We start from the raw sequence: 27,047 nt of genomic DNA, 5'->3' as shown, positions 1-27,047 counted from the left end.
GCTCTGCTGCCTTCACAGCACTGCCCCACGTGCTCCCTTTGTTGCCTCCAAAGTATTTCTGCAAAAATCACAGGGCTCTGAAGAGCACACTTTAATAATAAGTAGCTAGATAAAGGGTACTTTGAAAAAGTTGTAAATATGCTCTGTATTTGGGCATAAATATAGAGCAGTCTTTAGATCTAGAATCTCATCCCCATTATTTTTCCAAATGAGAGAATTCAAGTCCCAGAAATATGAAATGGCACTTAAATTGGACATCTGTTTAGTTGTTGAAAGGAAACCATGTAAGTCTCATTGCTGCCTCAGCTTCAGAAAACGCTGGTCAGCTGCAACTGAGACTCCAGCCTCTGTGCGCTGACTTAATGACCTTCTCTGTAGGTCATGCAGCTGTGTGGCTCCTGGAAACTTGAAGTTAACACAAAACATCCTTCATACAGGTTGGGTGTCCCTAACCCAAAAATATGAAACCCCAAATGTTCCAAAGTCTGAAACAAGTATCTACATGACACTCAAAAGAAATGCTCATTGGAGCATTTTGGATTTCAGATTTTTGGATTTGGAATGCTCAACTGGTAAGTACGATGTAAATATTCCAAAGTCCAAAAGAGTCCGAAATCCAAAACACTTCTGGTCACAAGCATTCAGATAAGGGATACTCAGCCTTTATTGGGGTTGCGTATCAATGTTTACCTTTAAATAAAAAGATTCTTGTATGCATTTTATCTGTATTTTTCCTTGGTGTTTTTATTTGTGGGCATATAAGCGCTAAACATTGTTTTCCATGTTGATTTCATTTGCAGAACGTTATAGGATACTTTAAAAAACATATTTAAATGCATTTTGTATATTTATTTAAAATAAGCATTTTCCAGGCAGAATTATTTTTGTCACAGGTTATTGTAAATATGGATTTATATATAGATTTTCTATCACTATTATTATTTAAAAATTATTTTAGCCCAGTTTTGCTGAATTTTTACATGTACTTCCAACTCTTAGAAAACTTTCCAGTACTGGCTGGGCGTGGTGGCTCATGCCTGTAATCCCAGCACTTTGGGAGTTCAAGGTGGGTGGGTCACGAGGTCAGGAGACATCCTGGCTAACACGGTGAAACCCCGTCTCTACTAAAAATACAAAAAAATTAACTGGGTGTGGTGGCGGGCCCTTGTAGTCCCAGCTACTCGGGAGACTGAGGCAGGAGAATGGCGTGAACCCGGGAGGCAGAGCTTGCAGTGAGCGGAGATTGTGCTACTGCACTCCAGCCTGGGTGACAGAGCAAGACTCCGTCAAAAAAAAAAAAAAAAAAAAAAGAACTTTCCAGTACTGTCGTATTTGTGAGAATAGAAAGCTATTGTAGTAGAATTACATGTATTTATGACATTTCTGTGTATGATTTACAGGAAGACCATGTACTCAGCTGCAGTTTCTAAATCCAGAACGATTTGCACGTCTTGTCAAGGAAGTAATGAATACATTCTGGCCTGGCAGAGAATTGATTGTTCAATGGTATCCATTTGATGAAAACAGAAATCACCCATCTGTTTCATGGCTTAAGATGGTTTGGAAAAATCTTTATATACATTTTTCAGAGGATTTGACTTTATTTGATGAGATGCCACTTATCCCCAGAACTATACTAGAGGAAGGTCAGACATGTGTGGAACTCATTAGACTCAGGATTCCATCATTAGTCATTTTAGACGATGAATCTGAAGCACAGCTTCCAGAATTTTTAGCAGACGTTGTACAAAAACTTGGAGGGTTTGTCCTTAAAAAATTAGATGCATCTATACAACATCCGCTTATTAAAAAATATATTCATTCACCATTACCAAGTGCTGTTTTGCAGATAATGGAGAAGATGCCATTGCAGAAATTGTGTAATCAAATAACTTCGCTACTTCCAACACACAAAGATGCCCTGAGGAAGTTCTTGGCTAGTTTAACTGATAGCAGTGAGAAAGAGAAAAGAATTATTCAAGAATTGGCAATATTCAAGCGCATTAACCATTCTTCTGATCAGGGAATTTCCTCTTATACAAAATTGAAAGGTTGTAAAGTCTTACACCATACTGCCAAACTCCCAGCAGATCTGCGACTTTCTATTTCAGTAATAGACAGTAGTGATGAAGCTACTATTCGTCTGGCAAACATGTTGAAAATAGAACAGTTAAAGACCACTAGCTGCTTAAAGCTTGTTTTGAAAGATATTGAAAATGCATTTTATTCACATGAAGAGGTAACACAGCTTATGTTATGGGTCCTTGAGAATCTATCTTCTCTTAAAAATGAGAATCCAAATGTGCTTGAGTGGTTAACACCATTAAAATTCATCCAGATATCACAGGAACAGATGGTATCAGCTGGCGAACTCTTTGATCCTGATATAGAAGTACTAAAGGATCTCTTTTGTAATGAAGAAGGAACCTATTTCCCACCCTCAGTTTTTACCTCACCAGATATTCTTCACTCCTTAAGACAGATTGGTTTAAAAAACGAAGCCAGTCTCAAAGAAAAGGATGTTGTGCAAGTGGCGAAAAAAATTGAAGCCTTACAGGTCAGTGCTTGTCCAGATCAAGATGTTCTTCTGAAGAAAGCCAAAACCCTCTTACTGGTTTTAAATAAGAATCACACACTGTTGCAATCATCTGAAGGAAAGATGACATTGAAGAAAATAAAATGGGTTCCAGCCTGCAAGGAAAGGCCTCCAAATTATCCAGGCTCTTTGGTCTGGAAAGGAGATGTCTGTAATCTCTGTGCACCACCAGATATGTGTGATGTAGGCCATGCAATTCTCATTGGCTCCTCACTTCCTCTTGTTGAAAGTATCCATGTAAACCTGGAAAAAGCATTAGGGATCTTCACAAAACCTAGCATTAGTGCTGTCTTAAAACACTTTAAAATTGTTGTTGATTGGTATACTTCAAAAACCTTTAGTGATGAAGACTACTATCAATTCCAGCATATTTTGCTTGAAATTTACGGATTCATGCATGATCATCTAAATGAAGGGAAAGATTCTTTTAAAGCCTTAAAATTTCCATGGGTTTGGACTGGCAAAAAGTTTTGTCCACTTGCCCAGGCTGTGATTAAACCAATCCATGATCTTGACCTTCAGCCTTATTTGCATAATGTACCTAAAACCATGGCAAAATTCCACCAACTATTTAAAGTCTGTGGTTCAATAGAGGAGTTGACATCAGATCATATTTCCATGGTTATTCAGAAGATATATCTCAAAAGTGACCAAGATCTCAGTGAACAAGAAAGCAAACAAAATCTTCATCTTATGTTGAATATTATCAGATGGCTGTATAGCAATCAGATTCCAGCAAGCCCCAACACACCAGTTCCTATACATCATAGCAAAAATCCTTCTAAACTTATCATGAAGCCAATTCATGAATGCTGTTATTGTGACATTAAAGTTGATGACCTTAATGACTTGCTTGAAGATTCTGTGGAACCAATCATTTTGGTGCATGAGGACATACCCATGAAAACTGCAGAATGGCTAAAAGTTCCATGCCTTAGTACAAGACTGATAAATCCTGAAAACATGGGATTTGAGCAGTCAGGACAAAGAGAGCCACTTACTGTAAGAATTAAAAATATTCTGGAAGAATACCCTTCAGTATCAGATATTTTTAAAGAACTACTTCAAAACGCTGATGATGCAAATGCAACAGAATGCAGTTTCTTGATTGATATGAGAAGAAATATGGACATAAGAGAGAATCTCCTAGACCCAGGGATGGCAGCTTGTCATGGACCTGCTTTGTGGTCATTCAACAATTCTCAATTCTCAGATTCAGATTTTGTGAACATAACTAGGTTAGGAGAATCTTTAAAAAGGGGAGAAGTTGACAAAGTTGGAAAATTTGGTCTTGGATTTAATTCTGTGTACCATATCACTGACATTCCCATCATTATGAGTCGGGAATTCATGATAATGTTCGATCCAAACATAAATCATATCAGTAAACACATTAAAGACAAATCCAATCCTGGGATCAAAATTAATTGGAGTAAACAACAGAAAAGACTTAGAAAATTTCCTAATCAGTTCAAACCATTTATAGATGTATTTGGCTGTCAGTTACCTTTGACTGTAGAAGCACCTTACAGCTATAATGGAACTCTTTTCCGACTGTCCTTTAGAACTCAACAGGAAGCAAAAGTGAGCGAAGTTAGTAGTACCTGCTACAATACAGCAGATATTTATTCTCTTGTGGATGAATTTAGTCTCTGTGGACACAGGCTTATCATTTTCACTCAGAGTGTGAAGTCAATGTATTTGAAGTACTTGAAAATTGAGGAAACCAACCCCAGCTTAGCACAAGATACAGTAATAATTAAAAAAAAATCCTGCTCTTCCAAAGCATTGAACACACCTGTCTTAAGTGTTTTAAAAGAGGCTGCTAAGCTCATGAAGACTTGCAGCAGCAGTAATAAAAAGCTTCCCAGTGATGAACCAAAGTCATCTTGCATTCTTCAGATCACAGTGGAAGAATTTCACCATGTGTTCAGAAGGATTGCTGATTTACAGTCGCCACTTTTTAGAGGTCCAGATGATGACCCAGCTGCTCTCTTTGAAATGGCTAAGTCTGGCCAATCAAAAAAGCCATCAGATGAGTTGTCACAAAAAACAGTAGAGTGTACCACGTGGCTTCTGTGTACTTGCATGGACACAGGAGAGGCTCTGAAGTTTTCCCTGAGTGAGAGTGGAAGAAGACTAGGACTGGTTCCCTGTGGGGCAGTAGGAGTTCAGCTGTCAGAAATCCAGGACCAGAAGTGGACTGTGAAACCACACATTGGAGAGGTGTTTTGCTATTTACCTTTACGAATAAAAACAGGCTTGCCAGTTCATATCAATGGGTGCTTTGCTGTTACATCAAATAGGAAAGAAATCTGGAAAACAGATACAAAAGGACGATGGAACACCACGTTCATGAGACATGTTATTGTGAAAGCTTACTTACAGGCACTGAGTGTCTTACGGGACCTGGCCACTAGTGGGGAGCTAATGGATTATACTTACTATGCAGTATGGCCCGATCCTGATTTAGTTCATGATGATTTTTCTGTAATTTGCCAAGGATTTTATGAAGATATAGCTCATGGAAAAGGGAAAGAATTGACCAAAGTCTTCTCTGATGGATCTACTTGGGTTTCCATGAAGAATGTAAGATTTCTAGATGACTCTATACTTAAAAGAAGAGATGTTGGTTCAGCAGCCTTCAAGATATTTTTGAAATACCTCAAGAAGACTGGGTCCAAAAACCTTTGTGCTGTTGAACTTCCTTCTTCAGTAAAATTAGGATTTGAAGAAGCTGGCTGCAAACAGATACTACTTGAAAACACATTTTCAGAGAAACAGTTTTTTTCTGAAGTGTTTTTTCCAAATATTCAAGAAATTGAAGCAGAACTTAGAGATCCTTTAATGATTTTTGTTCTAAATGAAAAAGTTGATGAGTTCTCGGGAATTCTTCGTGTTACTCCATGTATTCCTTGTTCCTTAGAGGGGCATCCTTTGGTTTTGCCATCAAGATTGATCCACCCTGAAGGACGAGTTGCAAAGTTATTTGATATTAAAGATGGAAGATTCCCTTATGGTTCTACTCAGGATTATCTCAATCCTATTATTTTGATTAAACTAGTTCAGTTAGGTATGGCAAAAGATGATATTTTATGGGATGACATGCTAGAACGTGCAGTGTCAGTAACTGAAATTAATAAAAGTGATCATGTTGCTGCATGCCTAAGAAGTAGTATCTTATTGAGTCTTATTGATGAGAAACTAAAAATAAGGGATCCTAGAGCAAAGGATTTTGCTACAAAATATCAAACAATCCCCTTCCTTCCATTTCTGACAAAACCAGCAGGTTTTTCTTTGGACTGGAAAGGTAACAGTTTTAAGCCTGAAACCATGTTTGCAGCAACTGACCTTTATACAGCTGAATATCAAGATATAGTTTGTCTTTTGCAACCAATTCTAAATGAAAATTCCCATTCCTTTAGAGGTTGTGGTTCAGTGTCATTGGCTGTTAAAGAGTTTTTGGGATTACTCAAGAAGCCAACAGTTGATCTGGTTATAAACCAATTGAAAGAAGTAGCAAAATCAGTTCATGATGGAATTACACTGTACCAGGAGAATATCACCAATGCTTGCTACAAATACCTTCATGAAGCCTTGATGCAAAATGAAATCACTAAGATATCAATTATTGATAAATTAAAACCCTTTAGCTTCATTCTAGTTGAGAATGCATATGTTGACTCAGAAAAGGTTTCTTTTCATTTAAATTTTGAGGCGGCACCATACCTGTATCAGTTGCCTAATAAATATAAAAATAATTTCCGCGAACTTTTTGAAAGTGTGGGTGTGAGGCAATCATTCACTGTTGAAGATTTTGCTCTTGTTTTGGAATCTATTGATCAAGAAAGAGGAACAAAGCAAATAACAGAAGAGAATTTTCAGCTTTGCCGACGAATAATCAGTGAAGGAATATGGAGTCTCATTAGAGAAAAGAAACAAGAATTTTGTGAGAAAAATTATGGCAAGATATTATTGCCGGATGCTAATCTTATGCTTCTCCCTGCTAAATCATTATGCTACAATGATTGCCCTTGGATAAAAGTAAAGGATACCACTGTAAAATATTGTCATGCTGACATACCCAGGGAAGTAGCAGTAAAACTAGGAGCAGTCCCAAAGCGACACAAAGCCTTAGAAAGATATGCATCCAATGTCTGTTTTACAACACTTGGCACAGAATTTGGGCAGAAAGAAAAATTGACCAGCAGAATTAAGAGCATCCTTAATGCATATCCTTCTGAAAAGGAAATGTTGAAAGAGCTTCTTCAAAATGCTGATGATGCAAAGGCGACAGAAATCTGTTTTGTGTTTGATCCTAGACAGCATCCAGTTGATAGAATATTTGATGATAAGTGGGCCCCATTGCAAGGGCCAGCACTTTGTGTGTACAACAACCAGCCATTTACAGAAGATGACGTTAGAGGAATTCAGAATCTTGGAAAAGGCACGAAAGAAGGAAATCCTTATAAAACTGGACAATATGGAATAGGATTCAATTCTGTGTATCATATCACAGACTGCCCATCTTTTATTTCTGGCAATGACATCCTGTGTATTTTTGATCCTCATGCCAGATATGCACCAGGGGCCACATCCATTAGTCCCGGACGCATGTTTAGAGATTTGGATGCAGATTTTAGGACACAGTTCTCAGATGTTCTGGATCTTTATCTGGGAACCCATTTTAAACTGGATAATTGCACAATGTTCAGATTTCCTCTTCGTAATGCAGAAATGGCAAAAGTTTCAGAAATTTCGTCCGTTCCAGCATCAGACAGAATGGTCCAGAATCTTTTGGACAAACTGCGCTCAGATGGGGCAGAACTTCTAATGTTTCTTAATCACATGGAAAAAATTTCTATTTGTGAAATAGATAAAAGTACTGGAGCTCTAAATGTGCTGTATTCAGTAAAGGGCAAAATCACAGATGGAGACAGATTGAAAAGGAAACAATTTCATGCATCTGTAATTGATAGTGTTACTAAAAAGAGGCAGCTCAAAGACATACCAGTTCAACAAATAACCTATACTATGGATACTGAGGACTCTGAAGGAAATCTTACTACGTGGCTAATTTGTAATAGATCAGGCTTTTCAAGTATGGAGAAAGTATCTAAGAGTGTCATATCAGCTCACAAGAACCAAGATATTACTCTTTTCCCACGTGGTGGAGTAGCTGCCTGCATTACTCACAACTATAAAAAACCCCATAGGGCCTTCTGTTTTTTGCCTCTCTCTTTGGAGACTGGGCTGCCATTTCATGTGAATGGCCACTTTGCACTGGATTCAGCCAGAAGGAACCTGTGGCGTGATGATAATGGAGTTGGTGTTCGAAGTGACTGGAATAACAGTTTAATGACAGCATTAATAGCTCCTGCATATGTTGAATTGCTAATACAGTTAAAAAAACGGTATTTCCCTGGTTCTGATCCAACATTATCAGTGTTACAGAACACCCCTATTCATGTTGTAAAGGACACTTTAAAGAAGTTTTTATCATTTTTCCCAGTTAACCGTCTTGATCTACAGCCAGATTTATATTGTCTAGTGAAAGCACTTTACAATTGCATTCACGAAGACATGAAACGTCTTTTACCTGTTGTGCGGGCTCCAAATATTGATGGCTCTGACTTGCACTCTGCAGTTATAATTACTTGGATCAATATGTCTACTTCAAATAAAACTAGACCATTTTTTGACAATTTACTACAGGATGAATTACAACACCTTAAAAATGCAGATTATAATATCACCACCCGCAAAACAGTAGCAGAGAATGTCTATAGGCTGAAACATCTTCTTTTAGAAATTGGTTTCAACTTGGTTTATAACTGTGATGAAACTGCTAATCTTTACCACTGTCTTATAGATGCAGATATTCCTGTTAGTTATGTGACCCCTGCTGATATCAGATCTTTTTTAATGACATTTTCCTCTCCTGACACTAATTGCCATATTGGGAAGCTGCCTTGTCGTCTGCAGCAGACTAATCTAAAACTTTTTCATAGTTTAAAACTTTTAGTTGATTATTGTTTTAAAGATGCAGAAGAAAATGAGATTGAAGTTGAGGGATTGCCCCTTCTCATTACACTGGACAGTGTTTTGCAAACTTTTGATGCAAAACGACCCAAGTTTCTAACAACATACCATGAATTGATTCCATCCCGCAAAGACTTGTTTATGAATACATTATATTTGAAATATAGTAATATTTTATTGAACTGTAAAGTTGCAAAAGTGTTTGACATTTCCAGCTTTGCTGATTTGTTATCCTCTGTGTTGCCTCGAGAATATAAGACCAAAAGTTGCACAAAGTGGAAAGACAATTTTGCAAGTGAGTCTTGGCTTAAGAATGCATGGCATTTTATCAGCGAATCTGTAAGTGTGAAAGAAGATCAGGAAGAAACAAAACCAACATTTGACATTGTTGTTGATACTCTAAAAGACTGGGCATTGCTTCCAGGAACAAAGTTTACTGTTTCAGCCAACCAGCTTGTGGTTCCTGAAGGAGATGTTCTGCTTCCTCTCAGCCTTATGCACATTGCAGTTTTTCCAAATGCCCAGAGTGATAAAGTTTTTCATGCTCTAATGAAAGCTGGCTGTATTCAGCTTGCTTTGAACAAAATCTGTTCCAAAGACAGTGCATTTGTTCCTCTGTTGTCATGTCACACAGCAAATATAGAGAGCCCCACAAGCATCTTGAAGGCTCTACATTATATGGTCCAAACTTCAACATTTAGAACAGAAAAATTAGTAGAAAATGATTTTGAGGCACTTTTGATGTATTTCAACTGCAATTTGAATCATTTGATGTCCCAAGATGATATAAAAATTTTAAAGTCACTTCCGTGCTATAAATCCATCAGTGGCCGCTATGTGAGCATTGCAAAATTTGGAACATGCTATGTACTTACAAAAAGTATCCCTTCAGCTGAAGTGGAAAAATGGACACAATCATCATCATCTGCATTTCTTGAAGAAAAAATACACTTAAAAGAACTATATGAGGTGATTGGTTGTGTACCTGTAGATGATCTTGAGGTATATTTGAAACACCTCTTACCAAAAATAGAAAATCTCTCTTATGATGCAAAACTAGAGCACTTGATCTACCTTAAGAATAGATTATCAAGTGCTGAGGAATTATCAGAGATTAAGGAACAACTTTTTGAAAAACTGGAAAGTTTATTGATAATCCATGATGCTAACAGTAGACTAAAGCAAGCAAAGCATTTCTATGATAGAACTGTGAGAGTTTTTGAAGTTATGCTTCCTGAAAAGTTGTTTATTCCTAATGATTTCTTTAAGAAATTGGAACAACTTATAAAACCCAAAAATCATGTTACATTTATGACATCCTGGGTGGAATTCTTAAGAAATATTGGACTAAAATACATACTTTCTCAGCAGCAGTTGTTACAATTTGCTAAGGAAATCAGTGTGAGGGCTAATACAGAAAACTGGTCCAAAGAAACATTGCAAAATACAGTTGATATCCTTCTGCATCATATATTCCAAGAACGAATGGATTTGTTATCTGGAAATTTTCTGAAAGAACTATCTTTAATACCATTCTTATGTCCTGAGCGGGCCCCCGCAGAATTCATTAGATTTCATCCTCAATATCAAGAGGTAAATGGAACACTTCCTCTTATAAAGTTCAATGGAGCACAGGTAAATCCAAAATTCAAGCAATGTGATGTACTCCAGCTGTTATGGACATCCTGCCCTATTCTTCCAGAGAAAGCTACACCCTTAAGCATTAAAGAACAAGAAGGTAGTGACCTTGGTCCACAAGAACAGCTTGAACAAGTTTTAAATATGCTTAATGTTAACCTGGATCCTCCTCTTGATAAGGTAATCAATAACTGCAGAAACATATGCAACATAACGACTCTGGATGAAGAAATGGTAAAAACTAGAGCAAAAGTCTTAAGGAGCATATATGAATTCCTCAGTGCAGAAAAAAGGGAATTTCGTTTTCAGTTGCGAGGGGTTGCTTTTGTGATGGTAGAAGATGGTTGGAAACTTCTGAAGCCTGAGGAGGTAGTCATAAACCTAGAATATGAATCTGATTTTAAACCTTATTTGTACAAGCTACCTTTAGAACTTGGCACATTTCACCAGTTGTTCAAACACTTAGGTACTGAAGATATTATTTCAACTAAGCAATACGCTGAGGTGTTGAGCCGCATATTTAAAAATTCTGAGGGCAAACAATTAGATCCTAATGAAATGCGTACAGTTAAGAGAGTAGTTTCTGGTCTGTTCAGGAGTCTACAGAATGATTCAGTCAAGGTGAGGAGTGATCTCGAGAATGTACGAGATCTTGCGCTTTACCTCCCAAGCCAGGATGGTAGATTGGTAAAGTCAAGCATCTTAGTGTTTGATGATGCGCCACATTATAAAAGTAGAATCCAGGGGAATATTGGTGTGCAAATGTTGGTTGATCTCAGCCAGTGCTACTTAGGGAAAGACCATGGATTTCACACTAAGTTGATAATGCTCTTTCCTCAAAAACTTAGACCTCGATTATTGAGCAGTATACTTGAAGAACAGTTAGATGAAGAGACTCCCAAAGTTTGTCAGTTTGGAGCGTTGTGTTCTCTTCAAGGAAGATTGCAGTTACTCTTGTCTTCTGAACAGTTCATTACAGGACTGATTAGAATTATGAAGCATGAAAATGATAATGCTTTTCTGGCCAATGAAGAAAAAGCCATAAGACTTTGCAAAGCCCTAAGAGAAGGACTGAAAGTATCCTGTTTTGAAAAGCTTCAAACAACATTAAGAGTTAAAGGTTTTAATCCTATTCCCCATAGCAGAAGTGAAACTTTTGCTTTTTTGAAGCGATTTGGTAATGCAGTCATCTTGCTCTACATTCAACATTCAGACAGTAAAGACATTAATTTCCTGTTAGCATTGGCAATGACTCTTAAATCAGCAACTGACAATTTGATTTCTGACACTTCATATTTAATTGCTATGCTAGGATGCAATGATATTTACAGGATTGGTGAGAAACTTGACAGTTTAGGAGTGAAATATGACTCTTCGGAGCCATCAAAACTGGAACTTCCAATGCCTGGCACACCAATTCCTGCTGAAATTCATTACACTCTGCTTATGGACCCAATGAATGTTTTTTACCCAGGAGAATATGTTGGGTACCTTGTTGATGCTGAAGGTGGTGATATCTATGGATCATACCAGCCAACATACACATATGCAATTATTGTACAAGAAGTTGAAAGAGAAGATGCTGACAATTCTAGTTTTCTAGGAAAGATATATCAGATAGATATTGGTTATAGTGAATATAAAATAGTTAGCTCTCTTGATCTGTATAAGTTTTCAAGACCTGAGGAAAGCTCTCAAAGCAGGGACAGTGCTCCTTCTACGCCAACCAGCCCCACTGAGTTCCTTGCCCCTGGCCTGAGAAGCATTCCTCCTCTTTTCTCTGGTAAAGAGAGCCACAAGACTTCTTCCAAACATCAGTCCCCCAAAAAGCTTAAGGTTAATTCTTTACCAGAAATCTTAAAAGAAGTGACATCTGTGGTGGAGCAAGCATGGAAGCTTCCAGAATCTGAACGAAAAAAGATTATTAGGCGGTTGTATTTGAAATGGCATCCTGACAAAAATCCAGAGAACCATGACATTGCCAATGAAGTTTTTAAACATTTGCAGAATGAAATCAACAGATTAGAAAAACAGGCTTTTCTAGATCAAAATGCAGACAGGGCCTCCAGACGAACGTTTTCAAGCTCAGCATCCCGATTTCAGTCAGACAAGTACTCATTTCAGAGATTCTATACTTCATGGAATCAAGAAGCAACGAGCCATAAATCTGAAAGACAGCAACAGAACAAAGAAAAATGCCCCCCTTCAGCTGGACAGACTTACTCTCAAAGGTTCTTTGTTCCTCCCACTTTCAAGTCAGTTGGCAATCCAGTGGAAGCACGCAGATGGCTAAGACAAGCCAGAGCAAACTTCTCAGCTGCCAGGAATGACCTTCATAAAAATGCCAATGAGTGGGTGTGCTTTAAATGTTACCTTTCTACCAAGTTAGCTTTGATTGCAGCTGACTATGCTGTGAGGGGAAAGTCTGATAAAGATGTAAAACCAACTGCACTTGCTCAGAAAATAGAGGAATATAGTCAGCAACTTGAAGGACTGACAAATGATGTTCACACATTGGAAGCTTATGGTGTAGACAGTTTAAAAACAAGATACCCTGATTTGCTTCCCTTTCCTCAGATCCCAAATGACAGGTTCACTTCTGAGGTTGCTATGAGGGTGATGGAATGTACTGCCTGTATCATAATAAAACTTGAAAATTTTATACAACAAAAAGTGTGAAGGTATTTAACAAAAAAAAGGTAGATCTTGAATGTGTTGTAGCACGAATAAATTGCTGTACTTCATTAAGCTTCATTGCCAGTTAGCTAGGAATTGTTAAGCACATTGCAGATTGTTCTTGGAGAATTCTGGAGTTGTTATGAACATGAATACCAACGGAAAACCTTAACTGAATCTAAAAGAAAACTGTTTTGAAGATGGTGGTGAGCTGCAAAATAGCTGGATGGATTTGAATGATTGGGATGGTACATTATTGAACTGCACTTTATATAACCAAAGCTTAGCAGTTTGTTAGATAAGAGTCTATGTATGTCTCTGGTTAGGATGAAGTTAATTTTATGTTTTTAACATGGTATTTTTGAAGGAGCTAATGAAACACTGGACATATCATTGGTTTAAACGTAAGGGGAATTAAGTCTTTGTAGATTGTCATTTTTTTAAGTGGATCCTCTTGGATGCATTATTTTCTTATCAGCTGGCTCTGATTATGAATTTGTTGTAATTTTATGTTGTACTCAGTGCATTTAAGAAATGGTACAGTATTTTAATCCTATTACTTGACTAAGAGTGTGAAGGTAGTACTTTTTAGAGTGCACTGAGTGCACTTTGCATCTTTATTTAAATTTTTTTAACATCTTATGTTTACAGGCTTCCTGTTTCATGAAGATAGCAATGGAAAACTCAAAATGGTGGCAGTTCTTATTACCAGATGTTAGTATTGTTTCTGGAAACTGCTTGCCAAGACAACATTTATTAACTGTTAGAACACTTGCTTTATGTTTGTGTGTACATATTTTCCACAAATGTTATAATTTATATAGTGTGGTTGAACAGGATGCAATCTTTTGTTGTCTAAAGGTGCTGCAGTTCAAAAAAAAAAACCTTTTCTTTCAATATGGCACGTAGTGGAGTTTTTTTTAACTTTAAAAACATTAAAAATTGTTAAAATCATTGTGTTATCTAGTAGTTTATAATTATCAGCTTATATTTCCCCATGAATGATCAGAACTGACATTTAATTCATGTTTGTCTCGCCATGCTTCTTTACTTTAACATATTTCTTTTGCAGAATGTAAAAGAAAGGTAATGATAATTAGTTTATATAAGTGTACTGGCTGTAAATGATGCTAAATATATTTTATGCAATTAAGGGCTTACAGAACATGTTGAAACTTTTTTTACTTTTATTGGTAATAAGGAATGTTTGCACCTCCACATTTTATTGCTTCTGGATGTGAAATCATGTAATTATTTCTGCTGTTATATAAAGTGCCATACTTTTAATAAAGCAAAATGTACATATGAAATCATCATAATGGGTGTTTCCTGAGAAATAGTTCATTGGAAATCAAACTTAACATCTTAATATTAAGTTTTGATGTGTGTGTATGTGTGTGTTTATTGGAAATATTAGGAAAATATTTTCCTGTATATTTTCATGCTGGAATTATAGATTTTTAGGATTAATAGAATATAAAGTGCTTGTTATATACTAGGTTTAGGTGCTCATTGATTTAGTTGAGTTTATGTCACCTTTTTAGGGAATCAGATTAGCTGATGTATATGGTATATATGTGTTTGGAAACAGATACGTTAAATATTTTTTTCCTCTAGGTAGAGCTGAATTGATATTTCCATTGCCTCAGGGACAGCTGCATGTCTGGGACTAATTCACACTTTATTACTGACAGATATGAGTTCTTCATCTTTATAGTTGAGGCACAAGTCTTCAGAGTTAGGCAGATGAGGGCTAAGAGTGCCTCTGTTCTGGAGCTACCTGAATTCTGTGTCTTCAGCTTTGTTTGAAGTACTTGCTACTTCGAAGCTGCAATTCAGCATTTAGATTTTATTGCTTTTGAATATTAAAATTTACACAGAAAACCTCATTTGGCCTTGATAGTTGATCTAGTTGGAGTTTTGTGTTTTTTCCAGGCAAAAAAAAACCCCTCATAACTTGATTTTAGAAAGTTAATACAATTATATATAACTTTTTAATGAAGTGCTCCCACCAGGGACAGGCTGTACCTGTAATCAAACGCATTAGTATTTCTGCAGTGAAGTCTATGAGGGTTCACAATAAATTGAATACACAGACCTGATAAATAGCCTTATGTAATTTGAATCAGCTTTTGCCACCAATAGTTTACAGCAGACTTATTTGAAAATTTTCACTTTTTGAAGCTTTTTAGATACTGAAATTGAGGATAAGGAATTTTGGACCTGAACTATTTTGTTATTTTACGCTTCCCCCACCCTTTTCCATAGTTTGCTTCTTTTAAAAAGACAAAGGAAGGTGTCTACTGTTGTGTGGATCAGCTGCTCCTGAGTAGCATTGCAGTCTAGGAAAGGGATGGAGCAGCATCTGCACTCGTGAACAGGGTCTTTGCTGCAGAGGCTCCAGGGACAGGGACGGGGTGTCCCCATAAGGATGGCTCAATTGTTCATAGTCTCCGTGAGGAAACAAGTGAAAAACTTGCACCATACAATTCGTTAACGGAGCAGGGAGTGCCGAGAGCCCAAAAATGATTTGGGAAAAATCTTAAAATAGTATTTAACAGAATGAAGAGGAGTTGTTCACAGGTCTGAGTTGTTCACAGGTCTGATTTTGGGATGAGTAGGATTTACTTGTTTCATTAGTGCCAGTTGACATTTTTGGTAGTTTAAATGTTTTGTAGATCTTAAGGATGACATTTATAGTGCTGGTAGAAAATAGCATATAGAAGCACATTTGAAGTGGAATTTACTATGTGAAGAAGACTGCTAAAGCCAAGTAAGAGGCGATGTTTCAAATCAAAGAAGGGGACACAAAGCTGCATAAGCAGACACAATCTGAAAACCATTGTGCACAAAATTCTGCTCTTTCAGAAGAGCTTCTACCCTCATTCCCTGTTTCCCATAGGAGCACAGACTTAAGTTTTTGGATGACCTAGTGGGGGTTGGCGGGCGGAACCCAACACACATGGCTTGACTCTTTTAATGTGAATTTGGCTGCTTTCAGAGAAGGCATCTGTCCATCCTCCTCATGTAGCAGTTATAGAAGTTGGGAGCCTTTAGTTCTGCCTGTGACCAGAGTGGTTTGTGTTTTATTCAGCTGTGAAGTTATTAGGAAGTCCATTTTGCTGCAAACCAGCTATCTTTATTATTATTTTTTATTTTATTGAGATGGAGTCTCACTCTGTTGCCCAGGCTGGAGTGCAGTGGCACAATCTCAGCTCATTGCAACCTCCACCTCCTGGGTTCAAGCGAATCTCCTGCCTCAGCCTCCTGAGTAGCTGGGACTACAGGCGCCTGCCACCACACCCAGCTAATTTTTTGTATTTTTAATAGAGACGGGGTCTCACCATGTTAGCCAGGATGATCTCGATCTGCTGAGTGCGTGATCCGCCCGCTCCGGCCTCTCAAAGTGCTAGGATTGCAGGCGTGAGCCACCACACCTGGACCACTATCTTTATTATTAAAGCATAATAGTAGTAGATTTTGATCTTCATCTTTTTGACTGTATCTACTTCTCAGTTCGTAAATTGGAAAATAAATGAGTGCTATTTTTAGATCCCTAATGTAGCAACACTCAATAGTCTATAATCATGTAGTATAATAGGAGTATCAGTCTATATACCCTGTGATGTAGGTTTATAACCATGACTATGACTTCAATGAAAATTTAAATTATGTTTAATAAGACAGATTTATGTAATGCATTTTAGAATACAGCTCATCTAAAAGCTTTGATTCTAATGAAGGATAAATTCCTTATTGTGGAGAATGCATTTATCTGTAACAACTTCTTTCAACATTATTCCATATAGCTAAGGATAAAAAAAATAGAATTTAAACCTTTTATTCAAAAGGTTCTGTTCTCCATACTTTCTACTTGACTATTTTTATTTACCTCACTTTATCATCTACGCACAAATTTTTGGACACATAATATGAGAACCAAGCTAGTTTATAAATGTTTAGTGATCCCGTGTTTTATCAGCTGGGCTTGAAGACATATTTTGCACAAACAGGGAACAAAATACCGGGAACCATTTACTATGACAATAGGAATGTCACAGTAAGAAAGCAGTTTACTCAGGACTCAACCAAATGGAAAAAGGTAAATATCAATTTATAAGTAAAAGCACCCAACTGCCTGTGAAATGTGAATTACACTGAGTTGAGTTTGCTCTTAACTGCTTGGAAAGCACTGTATTTTTATTTTGCAATTTCAAGTGTTTATGCATTCTGGCCATTTAAACATCAGGGAGTTGTTATAAGCAGGCTATGCTGTTAAATGAACATCTTACTAAGCATTAGGAAGAGAGTTCACTTTTGTACTTTCTCTTGATTCTGAGACTATGGAAAATGAATTTGAACTTGTATTTATAGTTACTAATATGTCATATCATTAGAAAGTTGCAGTGCTGTTGGTCTCCCTACACCTATTTGGAGATTCTTCTTATAATAAGTAAAACAAAAACAAATCCACCACTTTTTGTGGTAGAGGGCATTTTACAAAGTGAGTGGATGGCCTACACAAAACGAACCTGTCTTCAGAGGTTCAGTGTGTCCTATTTGATTTCTATAGCAACTTACACAGCCAATTGGCACTAAACATTTTCACAAGCTCTGAGTGTCTTGTTTCTATGCAGTTACATCCAGACTTGTGTCTATCGTCTGGAGGCAAGTACCACAGACTAGCCCTTTGATCTTGGTAGAGACAAAACCTCTTTGGGCTTCAGTTTCTTTATTTGTCAAATAAGTGCTGTACAGTTATCACATAGATGGGTGTTTTGGAGACAGATAGCACATGAAACTTTTTCAAAGTGAAAAGAGCTATGCAAATTTAGGGTTACATTTTGGTTTAATTTCAGTAGTTACCATGTGACCTTGTGACTTGTTCTACCTGAGCCTTTGTCACCAGTAACTTGGGGAAAAATAATACCTACCTCAAAGATTTGTGAGGATTAAAAAAGTAAGACACTCTTAAACTGTGAAATCTGAAAAACGAGGTTGATTTTTATTGCTTATTGACTATATACAGAAAGTTTAATTTTGTGTGATTTATTCCTTTGACTACATCTTGAAAACCAGATCAACCTCAAATTCCCTTCAAAACTGGAAAATTTTCTTGTGAAACCTGACTTACTTTCATTAAACTGAAGGGAGGATGTGAGGTTTGAATGCTATAAAGGAAATGCTGTATAGAACTTTGGGGCATTTTAGTATTGAGCAAGGCTACTCTCAACAGGGCATTAGATATCCACAGTGGAGCGTCATACGTTAACTCCACACAGCAACTCAACACTCAGTGTGTGCCCACACGGACAAGATAGGGGGAGGCGAGGCAGAGAGAATTCGCAATTGTTCTGGTGAAAATTAATCCAGTGGAAAAACACATTGCTTTTCCATTTTGTCAACTTTTGTGTCTCACGTCCACGTGCATTTTGAGATCATGTAGTTTTTGTCCAAACACTTTCACTGGCACGTAATTTTTTCTGAGTTCCTCTGGAAGCGTTTACTTCCCATCCATGCTGCCTCAGTCTTTCACGATGTGCAGCTGCTCCCTGGGTGTGAGGATCTGGGGCCGGCACTGCACAGTTCACCGAGAGGATGCAGGCAGCTCAGAGGCAGATGTGGCTGTGCTCCTGGCATGTGGTGCTCACACCGGCCACAGACAGGTACAGCTTCCCATCTGGACACACACAGATTTCGTAGAGGCTCTGTGAGCTGCCAGAGGGACCCCACGTCCCCTGCACCAGCTTGGGTAAGCATACAGTTTCAGCATCAAGCACAAGCTGGTTGGGAGAAGAGAAACGAGTTAAGGAAGGGTCACCCTGGTCAACAGCAAATCCCCATTCTCAGAAGATTTCCAATTAGTTTCTTCTCATAGAAAACGAAATAGGCACCTGACTTTATGTAACTCATTTCGTAATTATCTGATTCTTTTAAAGCCCAGTTCTATTTTACATGCAGGCTGGGACTTCACAATTCCTTCCACATTGGAGGGAGGCACTTTTCTGGTTTGTCATTGTTTGAGTCCAGCTGAGAAATGTGACCCCATTGTGAAAACATGTTTTACCTTTACAGTTTGTTTTTGTTTCAATAAACTGGATTGCTTTTCAGTTTTCTGACGCTATGCTTCTAAAAACGCCTTTCAGAATTATTTGTCAAACATATAGAATTCTGCGGATTCACATTTATCTTGTGACTCACTTGGACTTTATGTAAATCCTCTCCTCCCCATTAGGATAAAGTACAGTCCACTGGAATAGATTCATCTGAATAATTTTTACCCATGAATGATGAAGTTTATCCTGATTTTATTCCTGATTTTGTTTTCCTATGAGAGGCAATTACATTCATCCTATTAGCTGGCAAGCATTTCCCTAATTTTTAAATATTATTTGAAACTGCACAGCCTCCTATTAGATGCTGAAAAGCAGTAGACACACAGACTAAGCCAATTAAAATGAAATGAAAACTACTGGATATTCTGGTCATATGATAATTTAGTTAAACTGAAGTGCAGACAAAGAGCCGTAGATTGAGGCTTGGAAATCTTTTTGATAAGGAAATAAAAATTGTCACATCCAGCAGCCAAACGTTGCCGACTCCAGGGCACTCACTTGTTACAAGGAATTAAACTGAATGTGGGTAGGCATAATTCTGTCCTTGCCAAGGAGAGCTGCTTCCTTTATGTTATGTGGCTCTTATCCTTGCCTTCCAAACTATTAACAACTTGCTGTTTGCTGCACACATTCCCCGGTGTGCACCTGCCAGGTGAAGCTTGATCACACGACCCCACAGCATTGCAGGCAGCTCTGTGCCCTGCGTGGTCTGGTGCAGTCATGGTCAAACAAGTCAAACAGGTGTTAATATGTTTTTCAAGTAGAATCTCTTTAGGTTATTATCTAACGCCTCAATTCTTGATTTTTATTTCTGCATTTATCTGCTCCTGACATCACAACTTCATAGGTTATGACTTGCAGTGGCTTCCCCTGAAGACCTGTGTTTCACTAGCAGGCTGTCATCTGATGGGTCCTGCCCACACACTCTGGTGCTGTTCTCGCAGCTGGCTTGATGATGGCACCGTATCCACCTACACCTTTACTACACGTTCCTATTAATATCACAGTAATGTAGTTTCAAAATGTTGGCACCCATATTCCTACAGTAGTGTCTCAAAACCCTATGACACAGTTAAGCAAATATTATATTCCCTATTTGCGGAACAGGCCCAGAGAGGGCCGGATAAGATTCCCAAATTCAAACAGGTAATGAGGGAATTTGATCTAGCACTAGGACTCAGGCTTCCTGACTTCCAGCCGAATCCTCTGCCCGCGGCACCACGTTTCACCTGTAGCAGGGGTCTGTGCATTGCCACAGGTGCGATGATAGGGCCCGGGCTGGGGAGGAGCTTGGAAACCCATGTGCCCTCTCATTGTACTAACAGCGTCCATGGATGTTTATCCCAGCACATTCACCCGGTGTATGGAGATGCACCTGACTGCAATAACTCAGGCACTCCCTGAGAATGACTCTATGATCCAAGAAGAATGTGTGTTCAGACTTCTGAGCTAAGGAGTCTGGGAGTGGCCAACCCTGAGACTCAGTCCACATCTGTGAAGGACGTCGGAGCGCCTGGCCCATCCCTTGGAACACAGGCCATATGGGGGATCGAGGCCCTTTGTTTTGGGTTAAATGGAAGTTGTTGCTAAGCGAAAATGCTGTATAACCTGCATGCTTTTTAAAAATGGGAGCAGTTTTCCAGTCCAGCTCGCTGCTACTGGACCGCCCTGTCTGTTAAGTCCTCAATAAACCCTATGTCCTGTTCCATGGCTCTGGGTCTCTTCTTCAGCCTTTTGGACATGGTGCCATCCCTATTGGATTCCACAGGGTCTGTCAGGCAATGGTGGCACGAGTGAATACAACCCACGTCACTCATTGCACTCACTCTTGGTAAGACAGAGCTATGTACAAGACAATTCTTGCAGCAGTGGCTTATTTTGAGCACATTCATACTTATGAAAATATCTGGGGTTAGGCCAAGAAGATGAGATCAGTTGTTCACACAAATCTATAAATATGGCCTCATACAATTGGAATGAGCTTATAAACCAAATCCTTGGTTTTCTTCTAGACCATTTAGGAACATCCCTAACATGTCTGATTTTCTGGTTGACTGAAATCGAGCTTTTTCCTTTTTTTTTTTTTTCTAACAAACAGGGTTCCAATATCAGTATTGAGCACTGTGTGCTCTAAGCCTCATTGTGACTTTGGCTTGTGTAAGTGAGGTTTTAGCAGCTCCTCCCCTGCTGCCTGCTGTTTCACTTTCTTTGGTTTTAGTTTTGATTTTAGTTATCTGCTGTCAACCTTGGTCTGGACAATATTAAATGGAAAATTCCAGAAATAATTTATACATTTTGAATGGCACACCTTTCTGACTAGCGTGATGGAATCTCAAGCCGTCCAGCCCAGGACATGAATCATCCCTGTGTCCAGCATCTCCAGCTGTCTATGCTCCCAGCCTGTGAGTCACTGAGGAGCCGTCTCCACGGTGAGATCCACTGTTAAGCTATTGTGGTACTTGTGTTCAAGTCACCGTTAATTTTATTTAATAATGGCTCCAAAGCACAAGAGCATTGATGCTAGCATATTGTTAAAATCACTTCATTTTATTGTGAGTTATTGTTCTTAATCTCTCACTGAGCCTTACTTATAAGTTAAACTTTAGCATAGGTATGTATGCACGGGGAAACAGTGTATACAGGGTTCTGTACTCTCTGTGGTTTTTAGGCTTCCACTAGGGGTCTTGGAACATATCCCCTGTCAATAAAGGGGGACAACTGTATTTCTAGACTTGAAGTCCTAGGTTTTATCTTTATTGTAGTTGACTTTGAAAAAACACTCTTATTGTTCATCTTTCATTTTCATTTAAACTGGAAATGCAGCTTAAGCGCAGCACTCTGGGCAGTGAAAGGTGACAGTGGTTGTTAGTGGGTGACTCCTAGTGACAGCCATCCCCAGAGAAGCTGGATCCCTAGGAAATGGCAAAATGGACATTCTCTGTAAACTGTGAATGTCTGTAGTGGTTTTTTTTTCCAACTTGAAAATGACAAGTCACTAAGTCACTTGATAGCATAAATGCCAGTTTACCAGTTAAAGAAAGCTGTCTGGATCTAATACAGAATAATTTTAGACTTTCTTGGCCCTTCTTTCAATGCTAAATTATCTTTTGCTTTCCTTGTACATTTGCTACTCTATGACCTTCCTAACGTTTTCCTACAAACTACTAGAAATTTAATACTGATAGCTTTACAGACATGATACTCGGGAATATCATCAGGACATACAGTAGGAGGCTGATCTGTGAGTGAACTCACCATTCCATCACTACTCTGAAAAAGAATATCCATTTGAGAAAGCGCCTCGATTTTCCCAGCGTGAGCTTGAATATGCACACCCCTTGGGGCATCCATGCTTAGACTCCGAGTGGGGGATTCTAACCTGAGATGAGGAAAAGAAGCAAAAAAAAAAAAAAAAAAAAAAAGTATTAAAAGCCACTCCAGCAGTCCCTCAACTTAGCATGGGAAATATAACTAGTAAGATATATGTCTTCAAATCATTCTCAAATGGTAACATATTGTGCATTATTCATTGATAAATCCAGAAATAATGTGAAGTAAGATATAATCTTTGTATCAGTGAAAGCCTATGAGATTAGTATCCTCTAAAAGTTGATAAAAAACATTAGGCAGTCCTAATCCCATGCAGCAGTTTCCGATGGCATAGTTAAGTACTCTGGCATACTATTTCAGAAGAAAATGCCATTTATGAATTACTATACAAAATTATTTTCGTTATGTTGCCCAGGCTAGAGTGCAGTGGCTCTTCACAGTTGTGATCGTGGTGCACTGCAAAATCGAACTCCTGGGCTCAAGAGGTCCTCCTGCCTTGGCCTCTCAAGTAGCTGTGGCAGCTTGTTTTTTAGTTAAAACACCAATTTATTTAGGAAAAAAAGATAGATTGAAGGACAACACATGCATTTTCCACATGTTCATAAGACAGAATATAAGTTTGGTCTTTTTTAAAATTATTATTTAGAAAGATTACAGGGCAAATGGAAAGATTTCTTTTGGAAAAAATACTGAACTGATAGAACTGAAAGGAGGGCGGTTGGCGTCAGCTGGCTTTTGGTTTTGTAAAATTTATCAGACTCTCCTTGTGGTTAAGCCAAATATAGAAAGAGAACCAAAAATATGAGCCAGAGGAATTCTCTTACTTGCCTCTGCCTGGAAAAGGCTGTATTTCCACCAGATGGCACAATGTGATCATTTGAAACACTTTTCAGCTGCTCAGCCCCAAAGTTTGAAATGCTTATTTCAAGGAAACGCTTAAAGGGCAGGAGGAAGCAGAACAAACAGAAAAAGATATGTAATTCGGAAATCCTACGCATTGTAGGCTAGGGTTTCATGGGAGAAGAGGGGCAGGGAGCAGAGAGAAAGGGAAATGGCTTGAGAGAGAAGTACCCATAATGAATCTGCACTTAAATTGACTGAACATTTATTTAACAGACTTTTTACATCTGACGAATTGCTCCCTTGAATTGGCAAGTTTTTTTATCTATAACTATTTGTTACAGAAGACAAAGTGTCATTTTCTGAGCATGTGAAGTTTGACCTGCCACACATTTTGAAGTCTTACCTTGAGTATGAGAAAACGCTTAGAGACATTTATGGAATTTATTGGTCAAGTTAGGCTGGGGAACACTTTGGTACAGCTCCATGTGCATGGTCTGGCTGCCTGCCCAGTTTGCTTTTTTGTCTTTTTTTTTTTTTTTGAGACAGAGTCTTGCTCTGTCACCCAGGCTAGAGTACAGTGAGGTGCGGTCTCGGCTCACTGCAACAACCACTTCCTGGCTTCAGGCGATTCTCCTGCCTCAGCCTCCCAAGTAACTAGGATTACAGGCACCCGCCACCGTGTCCGGCTAATTTTTGTATTTTTGGTAGAGATGGGATTTCACGATCTTGACCAGGCTGGTCTCAAACTCCTGACCTCAGGATCCACCCGCCTCGGCCTCCCAAAGTGCTGGGATTACAGGCGTGAGCCACCACACCTGGCCCCAGTTTGCTATTTTGACCTCGGATAATTGTCTACAGTTTTCCTGCGTGGAGGAAGGAAAGGAAGGAAGAACACAGAAGCACCTTTTAAGCCTGGTCCATTACAGGCAAACTATCTGTGACCTTGAAGATCCTTGTGGAAGTGGGTGTTTCCAAGATCAGTCATTAAACGACAACAAAATGAACTCAACCTGATCATTTACCAGTTTTTAACCATGTTATAATGTGACGCTGCTAAGAAGAGCAAACTTCTTACCCTTTGCATTATTTCTAGACTTGGAGATGAGAAATTTCAGTTCAACCCAGATTGAGACACATTTTACCAAAAGGCTGAGATAAGATTGCTCTGAAGTATACATTTCCATTAACACATTGAACAGTACTCAGATACAAAATAACTTGTTTTCTGTCTTTGTTATATTTGTTTGCCAGTTAGATATCTAACTACCCTCTTTTCTGAATATGTAAATATATAAATATTTACTTATGACTTCAATGAAAAGTAAGAGTTTTGAACAGTGTCACAGAAATATATCCAAATGCTTATATGTGTGTGTGTGTAATATTAAATATATATTATATATAAATATGTATCTTTCTATATTAAATATTTAGGTCCCATCACAGCGGTTTTCTTCTTAGGACATAAGACACTGACTTTGCTTTCAGAATTTGATTCACTCTCTTCTCATTAGTTCAGTTAAAGATGTATATAAAAGACTTGGAAGTTGACTTTGAGAGATCTCACAGTTGATTGGTGTATTAGTCAGGGTTCCCTAGAGGGACATAAGTAGTAGGATATATATATATGAAGGGGAGTTTATTAAGTATTAACTTACTTGATCACAAGTTCCCACAATAGGCTGTCTGCAAGCTTAAGGAGCAAAGAGAGCCAGTCTGAGTCTCAAAACTGAAGAACTTGGAGTCCAATGTTCGAGGGCAGGAAGCATCCAGCATGACAAAAAGATGTAGGCTGGGAGCCTTTTCACATTTTTCTGCCTGCATCATATTCGCTAGCCACTGATTAGATGGTGCCCACCCAATTAAGGGTGGGTCTGCCTTCCCTAGCCCACTAACTCCAATGATAATCTCCTTTGGCAACACCCTCACAGACACCCAGGACCAATACTTTGTATCCTTTAATCCAATCAAGTTGACACTCAGTATCAACCATCACAAGTCCACCCCTTGAACCCACACACCTCTCCTGAGATCACACATAATCTTCAAATAAAGATAATAAGGTCATAATTACGCCTAACATAATACAACTATCCTTCGTACAACTGGAAACGCACCAATCCCCAACCCAAACACTATTACATAAAGTTAACAATACTTAAATGCTGATATGAAGTCAATAGATCTTATGTAAAATGATAGAGGAAAATAAAATAAAGATATTTTCTTAGTACAAGTGTATACATGCACAAGTATGTTTTTAGCAAAAAAAAGGAGAAAATACTCATGGCAATTACAGTCCCCGTTTCTGAAGCTGGTCACTTGGTCGTAGCTGGTATTGATGACTACCTTCTTGAACTACCCATTCTGTATTCCCTTTGCCATCAGGAAGCACCTCAGCAGGTCATGGCTTTTTTCCTGGTGGAGTGAGCCAAACCTTCATTCCTGAGAGGTCTGGGCCGTCTGTAGTCCTGTCTGGATTGGGCTGTTGTAGTTTCCCATTGACCTTAATCACAGGGCACGGTAATACTAAGAGATGCCCTAATGGATCTCCTGTATTCCATGCATATTCTTCCTTACCTCTGTGGTGTAGCAGACTGATTTCATCTTTGTTTTTTTGAGACGGAGTCTCCCTCTGTTGCCCAGGCTGCAGTGCAGTGGCATGATCTCAGCTCACTACAAGCTCTGCCTCCTGGGTTCACGCCATTCTCCTGCCTCAGCCTCCCAAGTAGCTGGGACTATAGGTGCCTACCACCATGCCCGGCTAATCTTAGTAGAGACAGGTTTCACCGTGTTAGCCAAGATGGTCTCGATCTCCTGACCTCATGATCCACCCACCTCGGCCTCCCAAAGTGCTGGGATTACAGGCATGAGCCACCATGCCCAGCTGACTGATTTCATCTTGATAGTCTGGGTCAATCACCCCAGCCAACATTGTAACTCCCTTCTTAGCCTGTTGACTTAAACATAGGAGGAGCCCAAAGTGTCCAGGTGGCAATCTTAACTTTCAATTTAATGGAATCATTGTTGTGTCTCCTGGTGGCAGCATTCCTCCCTCTGGAACTAAGACTAAGACCTCTAGGCCAGCAGAACGTAATGCTGCAGGAACAGGAAGCAAAAATTTTGCTAGTGGATCACTGGGATGATGGTGAGTGGTGCCACTTCCACTTCCACCCCTTGATTCCTGGACCCATGAATCCTGGCTATGGGAGAAACAGTACCACATATTGGACGCTGATACAGAGCATACACAGCCTTCTGGAGAACTCTGCCCCAGCCCTGCAAAGTATTGTCACCTAGTTGGCACTGTAATTGTGACTTTAAAAGAACATTCCACCGTTCTATCAATCCAGCTGCTTCAGGATGATGGGGAACATGGTAAGACAGTGAATTCCATGAGCATGAGCCCACTGCCGCACTTCTTTAGCCATAAAGGGAGTGCCTTGATCAGAGGCAGTGCTGTGTGGAATACCATGATGGTGGATAAGGCATTCCATGAGTCCACAGATGGTGGTCTTGGCAGAAACACTGCATCCAGGATAGGCAAACCCATATCCAGACTAAGTGTCTATTCCAGTGAGGACAAACCTCTGCCCTTTCCATGAGGGAAGAGGTCCAATATAATCCAACTGCCACCAGGTAGCTGGCTTATCACCCCAAGGATGGTGCCATATCAAGGGCTCAATGTTGGTCTCTGCTGCTGGCAAATTGGGTACTCAACAGTGGCTGTAGCCAGAATAGCCTTGGTGAGTGGAAGTCCATGTTGCTTAGCCAATGCGTAACCTCCATCCCTGCCACCATGGCCA

The 27,047-nt window shown here is 38.9% G+C and overlaps 2 protein-coding genes across 9 annotated transcripts in view; one reads left to right on the top strand and one right to left on the bottom strand.

Moving 5' to 3' along the window:
* SACS (sacsin molecular chaperone) overlaps window positions 1-14,262 on the top strand; it is a 104,151-nt gene extending 89,889 nt beyond the window's left edge. For all 7 annotated transcript variants that reach the window (XM_054529384.2, XM_054529380.2, XM_054529382.2 and 4 more), the window contains one exon: window positions 1,401-14,262. In XM_054529384.2, the coding sequence (XP_054385359.2) occupies window positions 1,401-12,955 (11,555 nt within the window). In that variant the 3' untranslated portion in view covers window positions 12,956-14,262. The remainder of the gene's footprint in view (window positions 1-1,400) is intronic.
* A 2,621-nt stretch (window positions 14,263-16,883) lies between these two features.
* The window catches only part of SGCG (sarcoglycan gamma), a 172,636-nt gene continuing 162,472 nt past the window's right edge, over window positions 16,884-27,047 (bottom strand). The window contains exons 7-8 of one of the 2 annotated variants that reach the window (XM_063714856.1): window positions 22,324-22,447; window positions 16,884-18,735 (exon numbers count right to left, since the gene is read on the bottom strand). In XM_063714856.1, the coding sequence (XP_063570926.1) occupies window positions 18,562-18,735; window positions 22,324-22,447 (298 nt within the window). In that variant the 3' untranslated portion in view covers window positions 16,884-18,561. The remainder of the gene's footprint in view (window positions 18,736-22,323; window positions 22,448-27,047) is intronic. The other variant, XM_063714857.1, reaches the window with a different exon arrangement.

The sequence above is a fragment of the Pongo abelii genome, chromosome 14 (assembly GCF_028885655.2).
Source record: "Pongo abelii isolate AG06213 chromosome 14, NHGRI_mPonAbe1-v2.0_pri, whole genome shotgun sequence".
NCBI classification, from domain to species: domain Eukaryota; kingdom Metazoa; phylum Chordata; class Mammalia; order Primates; family Hominidae; genus Pongo; species Pongo abelii.
Note: the sequence above shows the minus strand (reverse complement) of the source record. Positions and strands in the feature narration are given on the sequence as shown.